Source organism: Oxyura jamaicensis, chromosome 12 (genome assembly GCF_011077185.1).
Source record: "Oxyura jamaicensis isolate SHBP4307 breed ruddy duck chromosome 12, BPBGC_Ojam_1.0, whole genome shotgun sequence".
NCBI classification, from domain to species: domain Eukaryota; kingdom Metazoa; phylum Chordata; class Aves; order Anseriformes; family Anatidae; genus Oxyura; species Oxyura jamaicensis.
In genome coordinates, this window is record NC_048904.1 from 6,917,280 (window position 1) to 6,930,353 (window position 13,074).

Consider the following 13,074-nt stretch of genomic DNA (forward strand, 5'->3'; position numbering starts at 1 on the left):
ACAAAATATTTTATTATTGTTTTTGTCTCCTTAGTGCATTTGGAATGTGATCTTTATATTTCATTACATAAATCAGATTCACAGTTCTGATGATGGGTGTGTAATGGCTCCTTTTCAACTTCATAGGTGTTTAGAGGAGGCAAATATTGCAGTAAACAGTATATGTGGGATTTAGACTAGATATAAGCAATGCAAACATCTCTAGAAGGTATTGTGTAACCGTTAAAAAAAAAATCCAAACATTGTTTTAAACCTAGCAAAAAGAGAGATACTGAGATCACTGGGGGAGGAATAAATTAGTAGGTTTTAGAATAAAATTGGAAATAGGCCTGAAACTATAGTTTAAAAAAAAAAAAACACACTGCCTTGAGTAACTGCTTTCAGCAACCCTTTACCTGTAGCTTTTTGCCATCTGTGCAGTTCTTAATTTCCCATTGATTCTAGTTTTTGTATGTTGTAGTTTATATTAATACCATGCATGTGTAGAAGTAGATGTACCTGATGTGTTGTTGAAATGGTTTTGCAATGCTTCATTTTCATTTTAGTATTTAGAAGTGAAACAAGTTAACACAAAACTATCAAGCTTGTGCAAATGAACATGGAAGAATTCTTGATCCCTGTACGAAGAGATGAGATTCATGAAAGGGGGGATGCAGGCAGTTAGCCGGGCAAAGAAATGGAAGGTAACTGGAGGGCACCTGCTGGTGTAGCTGAACTTGTTTTTTTTCCCTTGTGGGCACACCATGCTGATGGGCTATAACACAGAAGAGAGCACACAGAGCCAGCAGAGCACCATTACTACCTCTTCCATGCCATTAGATGTTGACCAGGTAGACTAACAGCAATCTGATTGCTAGCTCTGGTCTGAGTGAGATGGAAACAGAAGCTGGTGATACCTGTCTGGTTATCTTTCCTAGCCATTTCTGCCAAAGCATAACTGGGTGCTGCTTCCTGCAGATTCAAGTTAATGTTGGGTGTTTTTTATACAAGAACTTTGGAGTTGCGGACTTCTTTCAATGAAAGAAGTACACCATTACTTCTTAAAAAAAAAAAAAAAAAGCTTTCATAACTATGTGACTAAAAGCTTTCATGAATAAATAACATAATCAGGCATCAGCATTTTTCCCTTCTTCAAGAAAGGCTGAGACTGTATCAGTAGTCTCCTGGTGCTCTGTTAAAAATCATAGTTATGTAATTCCTGTGTATTGCTTGCTTAAAGAGAACTCTCTAATGGCATAAGCAGGACCTTTTTGTTTATGGTGTTTTCTTAGCTATAGAGAACGGACAGACACACCATTTCCAGAAACTGTCTACAGGTTTTCCAGGAATTTATAATTTGTTAGCTCTGTGGGAGCTTGGGTATATTTGTAATGTACCACCTTGAGTTCTTGCACTCTCTGTGCTCATCATAGTTTCCAACACTGTTAACATAATGTGGAGACATACCATGGAGGAAACTTAAAGTTCTGATAAACTACTCTGGGAAATAATGGAAATATAAAATTAATCTGTCATTTTTCTAAAACTTCCTCAGCTATCATCTCAAGGTTTACCATGCTAACCTAGGTATAATATAAAAAGTGGGAAGGAGAAAAAAATGCTGTGTTTTTTTTTCAAAATTTTCTGCTGAAAGAGGTGATAGTAAGAAATCAGCTGGACACTGTCATCTCTACCCAGTGCGCAGCTTGGTACTGAGCTGCGCGCTTGAAGCTGCACTGTGTGCTGCTCACCAACTCCCAACACCTTCCCTCTGTTGACAATAGATTTCTAGATGAAGTGGAGTGTCATGTACTTGGATGCAGCAGAATCGTTTTTATTCTATTAAGAGGTCTCTTCCCGCCAGACACCAATTGAAAGTAGAAATGCTGAGGCTGCAGAGGCATTATGTCCTGTGCAGTGGGATGCACTTGAGCAGACACGCTCCCTCAGCTGGCAATTCTGATACAACTTTCTCTAGTAAGAACTAACGAAACTAGTGGCTGTTGCATACCATGTCTAGCAGTAAATGTTATAGCTAATAGATATGTCCCCCTTAGATTTATGAAGCTTTCTTTTTACGTTGTGAACTTCATGCTGTGATTTTACTCTTACGGGCTTTGACAGCCTTCTTTAAACAGGTCTTTGATGCCATGAAGCTTTCCTCTTCTCCTCACCACTACTCTGTCAAGCCTTTTTGTGGTTTAAGAAAGAAAGCGGTCTAATGTAACCTGACAGCATCTTCGTACTTTTTTCTAAACATGGTTTGTAGCCATATTTCACATGTAAATAAAGCAGTCTTTGCCTTTTTCAGGTGAGTAGCACATGCTTAGTAATTTTGCTGGATTAAGGATAATTTATCCCTAATGTTCTGGATTAGAAAAGTGATTTTTGGCTGACACTAAAATGGAGTAGGTGTTATGAGCAGGTATTACTTGATGTGCTATCTAAAAATGTATTTCCTGCATTTGCAGCTGAACTGCTGTGATGAAAGATGATCATCTGTGAGTTAAGCATCTTAGCTGCAGTGGAAGATTTGTATTCCCAATGGTTATCATAAAGAGTTTGTGTAGTCTTGCCCTCGCGCCAGACACCTGCAGTTGCTCCATTCACCCTGGTAATCCCTAGCACAGGTGTGCAGTGAGCACTGAGGAAAAAGCCACTGTTCTTAACGTGGGAAGAAGGAAGGTGTCTGTTCCACATGAAGTGTTCCGAGCTCTTCATCTGAGAGAGTTGTGGATGTTGTGTTCGGGACATGGTGGACAGGTGGATTTAGTAGTGTTAGGTTGATGGCTGGACTTGGTGATCTTAAGGGCCTTTTCCAACCTTAATGATTCTACGTATGAGGTTACCATAAAAGTTCATAAATAGCTGTGGTAATCCACCCACAGGAAACAGTTTCAAAACCATCCCCAAGCTAATCCGGTATTGAAGCTGGGAGAAAGCAACGCACTGAAATGTGAAGAGTTACTAAATCTGAAAGGTAATCCAAGCCAGAACTGAAGGACAGTTTAGCTCCAGTGAGATTAAAGGATTATCTCACTTCTTCCAGAAGAGATTGCAGAGGTAGGGAGAAAAATATTTCATTAAAAAGATATTTAGTACAAAAAAAAAGGACTTGGAGGAGAAAAGGGATGCTTTTTAAATAAGACTAAAAATGTGTGTACAGTGTTTGTAATGCAAATGAGTAAAATCAAGTTTACTTCTTACATTTGGGGATATGGTCTTCAAAACGTGTTGGTAAGGAATAAATGGCCCATTTCTTCTGTGAGATGTTGAATGTAGATGTTCTGGTTTGGGCTAGGATAGAATTAGTTTTCCTCCTAGTAGCTGGCGTGGTGCTGTGTTTGGGATTTGGGACGAGAATAACATTGATATCACACTGATGTTTGAATTGTTGCAGAGCAGTGCTTGCACTAAGCCAGGGACTTTGCAGCTCCTCGCTCTGTCCTGCCAGTGGGCAGCTGGGGGGTGCAGCAGGAGCTGGGAGGGGACAGACCCAGGACAGCTGACCCCAACTGGCCAAAGGGGTATTCCATACCAGCTGGGGTCATGCTGAGCAATTACAGGGGGGGGCTGCCCTGGGTGGGGGGCGGCTACTCGGGGATAGGCTGGGCATCGGTCAGCAGGTGGTGAGCAATTGCATTGTGCATCACTTGTTTTGTACACATCAGTAGTAGTACTATTATCATTATTGTTATTATTTTATTTTCTATCCTAATAAACTGTCTGTATCTCAACCCACAGGCTTCATTTTCCTGATTCTCTGCTCCATCCCAGAGGGAGGGAGGGGGGAGGATGAGTGAACGGCTGTGTGGTGCTTAGCTGGCGGCCGGGTTAAACCACAACAGTAGATTAAACAATGGGTTTAATAAAATAAATCCTTACATGACTTCAAGCAGTTATAAGTAAATTAATATTTTTTAAATTAATTTATTTGTGGATCACAAGGGCTGCTACCTGTGTCTTGGTTCATATGTTACTTTCATTGCCTGAACACCCACTGGCTATGAGAAGTCCCAACAAATAGGAGGTAACAGCAATCAGTTTTTATTCCAAAAGAAATTGTTTGAAATCCAAGTGATGTTTAAAAATAAAAAGCAAGCATTCCAATCTGAATAATCTGTGAAATGCCGGATGAGCTTGGTTTTTAAATCTTAATTTAAGGGGCATAGAGATTATTTCTTATGATGCAGAACCATCTTTTGGAGACGCAGTAGCTTTGATGATCTCTTACTCAAAATAAATGAAGTACCCTGTTTCTTGCCAGTCCTTATATAGTATCATCCAAGTTCTGAAATTCACTTCCAAAATATGCTTGTTACAGAAATCTCTAAGGATTTTTCTGCTTTCTAAGACTGCCTAAATTAAATACACTCCCAGTGATACTGCTGTATTAGCATGACATTGCCCAGAGGCCAGGTTCTCAAAAATGCTGATTGTCTCCCTGGAGGTCCAGCAGACCTTCACCTTCTCTTAGCCTTCAACAGGCAGGAATATTTGACACCTCCCATGATTGGCATTTTTCACAAGCAGACCTTGAAGAAGTATCCTTTGATATGCTTAATATAAGTTGTTGATTATCTACTGGCTACCAGCAGTTGAGTTAATTCAGCTGAGTGATTTGCATCCTTTCAGAGTTAAACTGGGTGGCAGGGAAAGTATATAGGATGTCTTTGAAGCTCATCCTTGTGGCTGGGGAGACCTCTAAGCCTTTTGGAGTTGCTAAGCGTGGTATAGTCACTTTTGTAGTACCTACTTGGATATTTCATCATAGCTCATCTTAACTCGCTGTATTTTCATACTCGATGGTGAAACATGAAGTCTCCTGACTCCTTTGGCTGGTTGGCTCCCCGAGGTCTGGGAGCCGTGCACCAGGGAGGCTGCCCATACCTGAGCAGGCAGTGCAGCCCTTCCCTCCCCCAAACTTGCAGCATCCAATGCAAGTGCCGTCAGCTTAGCTTTGGCTGATCAACATTGAGACTGAAGCAACAGTGCTAAAACATCTTAGTAAGAGGGCTGTAAGCTGAAAGGCCCAGTTGCAGATGACACGCATGCCGTGAGTCCCTGCATTGCACAGAGGACATTGGCAGAGCTTGTGACTGCTCATCTTGGTGTCTAGGCTTGATTTAATACAAAGGATATCCATTTTTCTGTATTCCAGGGGCCGTTTGATCGCTGTGATATTTCTGTAGTGGTATCTTGTCTACTTTGCTGCTTGGTCTGGCCAAGTGGATGAGACTAGAATTTTCAGATCTTGTTTTAGTTTGGATGGAAAAAATGCTGTCTTGTTTTTATTTATTCATTTTTAATGTGAAATTATTTCTAAAGAAATGTTAATAGTGCACTTGATCTCTGAGATGAAGACTTTGACCAGTAGCGTAAGGCAAGTCCTGGCATTCAGAGAGCACTGTGTGTGTTTGCTCTGTAAAGTGTTACTGCCAGTGAAGGCTTTGTGTCTTCTTATACTTTCAGATAAGAGATTTTCTCCCTTGGTTAGTTTAAACCACCACTTCTTGATGAAAATGATACAGAGGTACTGAGCGTTTTGATCCCATCTCGAAACTGTGTTAAGCTATAATTTGTGTGTGAAGAGTGCTGCTTGCTAATAGCAGGGGTCTCCTTTGAGTTTCCCTAGGTGCGGTTGCTGAGGTGGAAGGGAGACTGACAGCAAGTGATGGCAAAGCTTGGGATGGCAGGAGGAAAGGGCGCTGCCCACTGGACGGGTCTGCACCTGAACCTCGGTGTGACTTCTGAACACGTTCTCCCATGAGCCTCAATTTTTACAGTTAAAGCCTGGTATTTTAAGCTATTGTTTGTGGAAGGAGATTATTTTCTTTTTCTGTGGCTGCCTGGGTAGAAGGTGTTCACCTGGTAATTTATTTGCTCATTGGATTAGTTTAGAGAAAGTATAGGGAGGTACCTCTGAACCCACTCATCGGCACTTGCCAAGGAGGGACTTTGTTGGCCCCTTGGGTGCCCGAGCAGCTTTTTTATGATGGAATTGCTGTGCTTCTGGTCCTGTTAGGGACTGAACTGAACACTGACATGACCTTTTTTATGGAAAGCAAGGTAACCCACAGGTTTTTTTCTTTTCCTCCCTATTAACTGGCTTAGGACTGTAATGAACTTCTGAGCTCCAGCAGTGGAGATGGTCTGTGAGAAGGAACTGAAATACGACTGTGCCGCTGTGAGCAAGGAGAAACTGAGCAGGCACTGTTCTGAACGTCCTAGCTTTAGCTGCCAGCGTGGTGAATAAATGCAGCTCCTTACAGCTTCCTGACGGGAGTGCTGGGGATAAGCAGCATAAAGCCTCTTCCACTTTGATTGATGCTTGCCATACATACACTTAGGAGTTCAGGGCACTGTATTATCCTGCTAACATCATTATAAGATGGTACAAAGAAGAGAATTAAATAATGATGTAATCCTAGTAGGGAGATGTGGGCACTCCAATGTCTTTGTGCTTTGTGGATAGAAATCCCTATATTTACAGTTGTTATTAGATTGATAGATGTTTTTCCATTGTAACATTTCTGCGTTTACTGACTGTTCTTTTGCAGGAAGGTGTTTTTTTTTTTTTTTTGATAAACTGGACAGAAAATGCTGTCTTTGTAGTTTAACATGTCATATGGGAAGAAAAATCTGAAGAGGCAGAGCTAATGCTCTTTCTTGGGCTATTTGATACGTTACACGTTAGTGCCCTGCAGAACAGTTTTTAGCACGTGCTTTAGTGAAACCATTAACGTTAGGGATGGAGCAAATTTTAGCAATCTTTTTCTTGAAGTCAGTCTAGGAAACTACTCTCAGAGAAGGCAGATCAACGGAGAAAGGGGTTTTATGTTATGAAATGGTTAATGATGACAGGACCAGAAGAAGCTCATCTGTAACGTTTAGCCTGCACATCTGCAAGGCACACCTACTTTGCAGTCCTTGCCTATGTATGCCTGTGTTCCTTATGTTGTTACCTATCCGAGTAACATTGTGCAAATCAATGTTGTTTGGGGTCCTGCGATTGCCAGCAATGAACTGGAGCGGTGTTGTGTCCACTCTGCTGTTATTCAATCAAAGCTGGTGAGAATCTGGCATACTCGAAAATCCTTCGTGCTGCTTGTGGACATCCCTTGGCTGGCTGGGTGTGGGATTATCCATTCCCATGCTCTTGGCCACTTCACCCCCAGCTCCACATTAAGTACTTGGTTTTAGTTAATGGGCTATTAAATTAATCAGTTAGTCTGGCTAGCCTGATCTCTCTCCTGGTTACCCGCATGGAGTTAGTTCTGTCATTGCTCTCCTAGTCCGACCCTGGGGGTCACCTGAGGAGTGTGAATGTCCTCAGCTCTGGACTCTGCTTTTCAGGTTTCCTCTGGCAGATGTTGAGCTGGTTTCTGTTGGGATTCAGTCAGCACCAGGCTCTGCTTATCAAAAAGAGTCCTCAAAAGACGCTGGATGGATTACCCCAGAGCTCTGCAAAAACCTCCACCTTGGGGCTAAGGATGGTTAAACTCTCCCTACTGCATGGTCAGGCAAGGAAATGTTGAACAAGACTTAAAGAAAAGATGCTGATGGAAACTGAAAGTGTATGTAGGTCTGGCATTTGGATTGGCATCACGGATCTCTAGAATTACTGGGCTGAGGGAGTATTTTTAACGTTGAGGGAATGGCATGGGGAGTTTGTCATGATGTAAGCAAATGTGACTGTTGGATCCCTCAGGTTAGGGAGGATGGAGCTGAATATTCACCAGAACTTAAAGTAAGTAGGATGCAATATATTTTTTTTTTTTTTTCATAGTTTCTCATGAACATTTCCTGGTGAGCAGTGAAGAAAAGTAATCGGCTTCTGGCACCATGGGAAGCCAGGATCCTACCATAGGGAAACAGAATGAGCACAAACCTGCATCAGGTGAACCCTCACCGAGGCTGCCTGGTGGCATGTGCCTCCTTGGGGTAGTTGTCGGTTCAATTACCTTGAAGAATAATAGCAAAATCACGTAGCAGTTTGATTTGTGTACCAACAAGGATTTGCCTTATGAATGGCAACGTGGAAGCCTTGTAAAACTCTGTCAATTGGGAATGAAGTAGCTTTTTGTATGTGTGTAAACTACTATATAATAGCAATAGCATTTTTGCACTTCCCCTTACCTTACTAGGACATCAGGTGCCCTGTGTATTTTGGGCATCTTGTATTTCAAACCTGAATGTACTGTGCTCTGAAGTTCTTTGGACTTACTGGATTTCACTTCTGACTTCTCCTTTTCCACTTGTACTTTCCAAAAAATGCTCACTACAAGTTTATTGAAATGGAAATTGCATACAAGTGCAAGCAGAAAGCATATTTCTTGCAGCTTGTTCTCAAAGTCAACATTTCTGAGATCCACTTTATCTGTGCTTGGTTTCACCGTGCTGCATGGAGCAGTAGCTGCAAGTAACCTGGGCCTTTGCTTATTGCCGGGTTGTGTGACCAGGATGTGATTCACCTGATTACATCTTTTTTTAAAGGAAATTGAATGCAATACTACCCCCCACATTTTGAATGAACACTGAGTCTTGAGTCACTTGTTCTCCTTTTCTAAATGGAAAAGCCAGGATCCCTGCTGCTTTTCATTCTCTGTCTGGTTGTTTGCAGGCTGAGATCTTTGCTGTAAACCCCTGTAGACAATCAGCCTGCTGTGCTCTTCCCTGAGCCGCTGTGCTCCTGACATCTGTAAGACAGCCCCTAGGTAATAGCCATGGCTAGGTACAAATCCGATAAAATCCTCTCTCCTTTGAACAGACAGGAGGGCTCCTGCTGGCTATGGGATGGTACCTGGTGCCTCCCCAGGTTTTCTTCAGGCTCTCTTTATACAGCAGCTCTTGCACCTCAAAGAGGTAGAAATAGAGGAGGAACAAACTAAATGATGCTAGTGCCGTAGGCCAGTGGAATATCTAAGCAATGCAGGGTTTGTTCCTTTGGGCAGAGCTTGTTATGGTTGTAGCAATGCTGTGTTAATGCAGGAGTTGACTCTTCCGATTCTTGGGGCGCACCTGTGGGGCAGCAGTGGTGGGAGGTGACAGCTTGTCCTTTACTGGGGGGTCTACTGCAGGCCACCTGATCAAGGGGATGGAGAAGCACTCTTTACTTGTGTAGGTAATGATAGGACAATGGGGAATGGTTTTAAGCTAAAAGAGGGGAGATTTAGATTAGAGGTTAGGAGGAAATTTTTCACTCAGAGGGTGGTGAGGCACTGGCACAAGCTGCCCAGAGATGTTGTGGATGCCCCATCCCTGGAGGTGTTTAAGACCTGGTTAGGTGAGGCCCTGGGCAACCTGATCTAGTGGGTGGCGTCCCTGCCCATGGCAGTGGGGTTAGAACTGGGTGATTTTTGAGGGCCCTTCCAACACAGGCCCTTCTATGATTCTGCCTCTTTACAGGTCAGTGGTGTGCGAGTAGTAGAAAGAAGCTTTGATCTGTGTTTGGAACACATTTCCCCCCGCCGTCCCCCCCAGCAAATCCTATGATGCAGAACCCTTCCTGACTTTGTTAACACGTGGTGTTGTGATGTGTCTGAGGGAAACAGTTTTGCAGTAGTGCTTGATGTTGTGTTTTCACCGTAACTGTGTTTCCTCCTTACTCTCCTCACCATTCTTCTCATTCCCCAAATCATTTTGCAGGAGATTTTTCCTGGTCACTCAAGTGACCTTAGCCAAGCTGCTTCCTTTCTTTGTGCTTTAGTTTCCCCAGCTGTAAAATGAGGATAAAGAGACCTGCTTTCCTTTGTCAAGCACTTAGTGAAGTGTTTATGAAATGTGCTATTAAAAGGCTTTCTATGTATAACTTCTATACAAATAGCAGTTGTCCAAGTTTATTTGAATTACTCTATTAAAGTCTGAGGTTCTGAACATCCTTTTGTTTTTGAAAGAGGATGTTATGCAGTAAAAATGCTCAGAATATGCATCTATTGATTGTTGCTGATAAGTTTATGGGTATTAAAGCATTAAATATAATCGCTGCCTGTTATCAGCCATTCTGGTGTCTTTGGAAGCTGCAAGTGGTTTGCATGGGTAGGGCCCCTGATTACCTCGGAGCGATCAATAAAAGGTTTTCAGCAGAGGCTTTTATTGCCACGTGGTTAAAATGTTCTTCCTGTGTATCCTGTCCATGATGACTTCAGCTCTAGGAGAAAGCTATAACAATCCCTTGGTGAGGTAACTGGATTACACAAATACTCGGGCATTATGTTGAGGTAGATGCTGCCACTTTGCTTTTTAACTCCTTTCTATCACCTGACTGTGCTGCCTTACACTGGGAGGGTTTTCTTGCTTGATCCTGGAGTTACAGTCCTGAAATAACTCAAAATTATTCCATTTGAATTTAGGATTTCATTACCCACCGACAGTACGGTGGCATACATAGCTTGTCTTTATGAGTGGCTGAGCAGCAGCTTTCCTTTTGTTTTGCAGACAGTTTCCATCCTGGAGCAGAGACTGACACTTACAGAGGACAAGCTGAAGGAGTGCCTGGAGAACCAGCAGAAAATTATTCAGAACAAAGCGAACTGATTTTGTGAGAAAGGAGCAGAGATGGAGGCTCTTGGAGGTTTGCAGTGGTTTGTGTTCTTAACAGACTGTGTGTGACTTTAATGATTTTGAGAGCAGTCAATTTTTAATTGGTATGTACAGTTATTGTATCTGTAAATACAAAACTTTGTTACTTTACTAGAATAAAAGGAAGATTTTATTTGTAAGACTGAATGATGATTGTGATTTCTTGTGTCTTCCAGATACTGTAACAACCAGCTAGAAAGGCTGCATCTATTCTGCCTTAGCTGCTGCTGAGTTAACCTTAAAATGTTTAAGCATCCTAGAGCTGTCAATGTCTGGCCCAGGCCATTAGGCTTGTTGCTGGCTGTATGTTGCAGGAGCTCCCAGGATATCCTGGCCAGTGGGAGTTCAGCTCTGTTCCCAAGTCAGAGCAAGTGATATCCTGGTGCAACTCGCACCTGTCGAAGGGTCTGTCCCACCAAGTCCCACACGGTGCCTGGCAAATCTGACAAAGTGGATCAGATCCTGGATCTGTGTAGAGGCTTTTCCGGTGGAAGGATTTAACCTGCTCCCTCATGCAGTGTGTGAAAAATGGTTTGCTGAGCTGAGGCTGGAGGAAAGGTCCTAGCTCTACTAGATCAGATTTCAGAGTGGATTGCCAAGCAGCTTTTGCTTTGTGTTTGTCCACTTCTTAAATTAAAGGCAGGGAGAGAAAAGGCAACCAAATAGCAGCATGCTTACTGCAGTTGTAAACCTTCCCTCTTCTCACATTGGACTGTCTTTAATTTTCAGTCATTTTGCAGATGTTTTCGCAGTTGAATAGCTCATCACTCACCTACACTGTCACCCTGCTCCTCGCATCACACCTCTAAGACTTTTTCAAGGCTTTAGCAGGTGTTCAATATGTAGCCGCACAAGAATTTGGACTTCGGGGAGATCCTGTTCTCCAACACCTCTTCTGCTAACGTGCACTGGAGATCTCCTTTCTTGTAATAAACTATTACGTACATTCCTGAAGAAATGAGCTGTGGGAACTTGAGCATTTCAGGGCTAATGAAACCCTCCTCCTTTACCATCTTTCTGACCATTTAAAAGAGGGAATTTGCCTCAATGCATGCCCTTGGCTGGCACAGCAGGCTCCAGTGCTTCCAAAGCCCCCATCTCCAGATGTGCCATGGACATTTCAGATGCTTGCTGGAGACCCGGCTGGCATTCTTATTTCACACAGGGCTTAGCAGATCTTAAGGCCAGACCTTTTTTTTTTTTTTGCACCTGTTCCTGTTGCAGGCTGTGTCTGCCTGTACTGCATCTGGATGGTGTTAATCTTCTTGTCCCATCTGGATGAAGCTGTTTGCATTCCCTTGTCATCACTGGGTAGCTTCTGGTCTCCTTCCATTCTGGTACTTTCCACCTCTCTAAGCCTTGTTGGCATCATCACAGTATTTCACTCTTTCATTTGCAGGAAGATGAGGGCTTTCTCATTTCCATGCTTATTGGGTGGATTAGAAAGCTGAGTTTCTCTCTGCTCCACCACAGACTGTTTGTTTTCTGTCTCTAAGCTCCCACTCTGATAAATTATTATTTTCTCTTAGATTACGCTAATGGAATCAATTCAGTGAAATTCTTCCGTGCTCTTGCTATAAGCTTTCGGAGGCTTTCTGTTGAGAGACTGACAACATTTTCATTGACATGAACTGATGTCGTGACAGGATGGGTGGGAAGGAGGGGATTCAAAGGTGCACATGGCCGGTTTTCTGCTAGAAGAAGGCCGTTCTGCCACCGAAGCAGTGACAAAAATGAGTTGTAAGAGTCTGCTTTATCAGCCTGATCCCCAGAGCTGTGGGCTGACTTTTTGGGGTGGCGGGGGGAGGGGAAGTGAAGTTTTCAAACTTCACTTCTTTTCCTTTTAATTTGTAATCTCTAATGTCTTAGAGACCACAGAAGCAATTTTCCATTCTCCCTAAAATACTATATACAACACAAATGACTTGGGCACATTTGATAAAGATGCTTTTTCCTTTCAGATGTTCTGAGTGAATCCATTTGAAAGATAACTGTGCTTGTGAAATAGAAGACGCTCAGGTGCTGAAGGGCAAGCTAATGAGATGCAGTGAAGGTTGCTTTTCTGTACTCAACCTCATAAAAGCACTCATTTGATCAATGCAATCTATTCCTGTGAAAGTAACCCACAGTGGGTGGGCATGGGGAGCTAGAAGAGGGAATCTAACAAACTTAATGGGATTTAGGTAGCAAGAGGTAATACGGAGGGAATTTCTTCTGACAGTTCTCTCCATCTCAATCATTTTTTTCCCCACATCTCAGCAATGTGCTCTTTCCCCTCATTACAGCCTCTTACCTTGAGTGGGATTTCAGGACTTAAAATGTACCAGCACTTCTAAAGAGAGGGTACTGCTTGAGAAGCAAGCAAGGTGCAGAAAACACAACACTTTACAATTATATATTGTATATATATTCAATATATTATATATATATATATATATATACAATATTATATATTGTATATATATTCTCACCCTTTAACGTTGAGCAATAACCTCAAAAATGTCTGAGGAGCCG

At 42.5% G+C, this 13,074-nt stretch overlaps 1 protein-coding gene across 2 annotated transcripts in view; it reads left to right on the forward strand.

Moving 5' to 3' along the window:
* Positions 1-10,707, forward strand: part of POC1A (POC1 centriolar protein A) — a 55,741-nt gene extending 45,034 nt beyond the window's left edge. For both annotated transcript variants that reach the window (XM_035337889.1, XM_035337890.1), the window contains one exon: positions 10,417-10,707. In XM_035337889.1, the coding sequence (XP_035193780.1) occupies positions 10,417-10,515 (99 nt within the window). In that variant the 3' untranslated portion in view covers positions 10,516-10,707. The remainder of the gene's footprint in view (positions 1-10,416) is intronic.
* Positions 10,708-13,074: the final 2,367 nt, after the last annotated feature.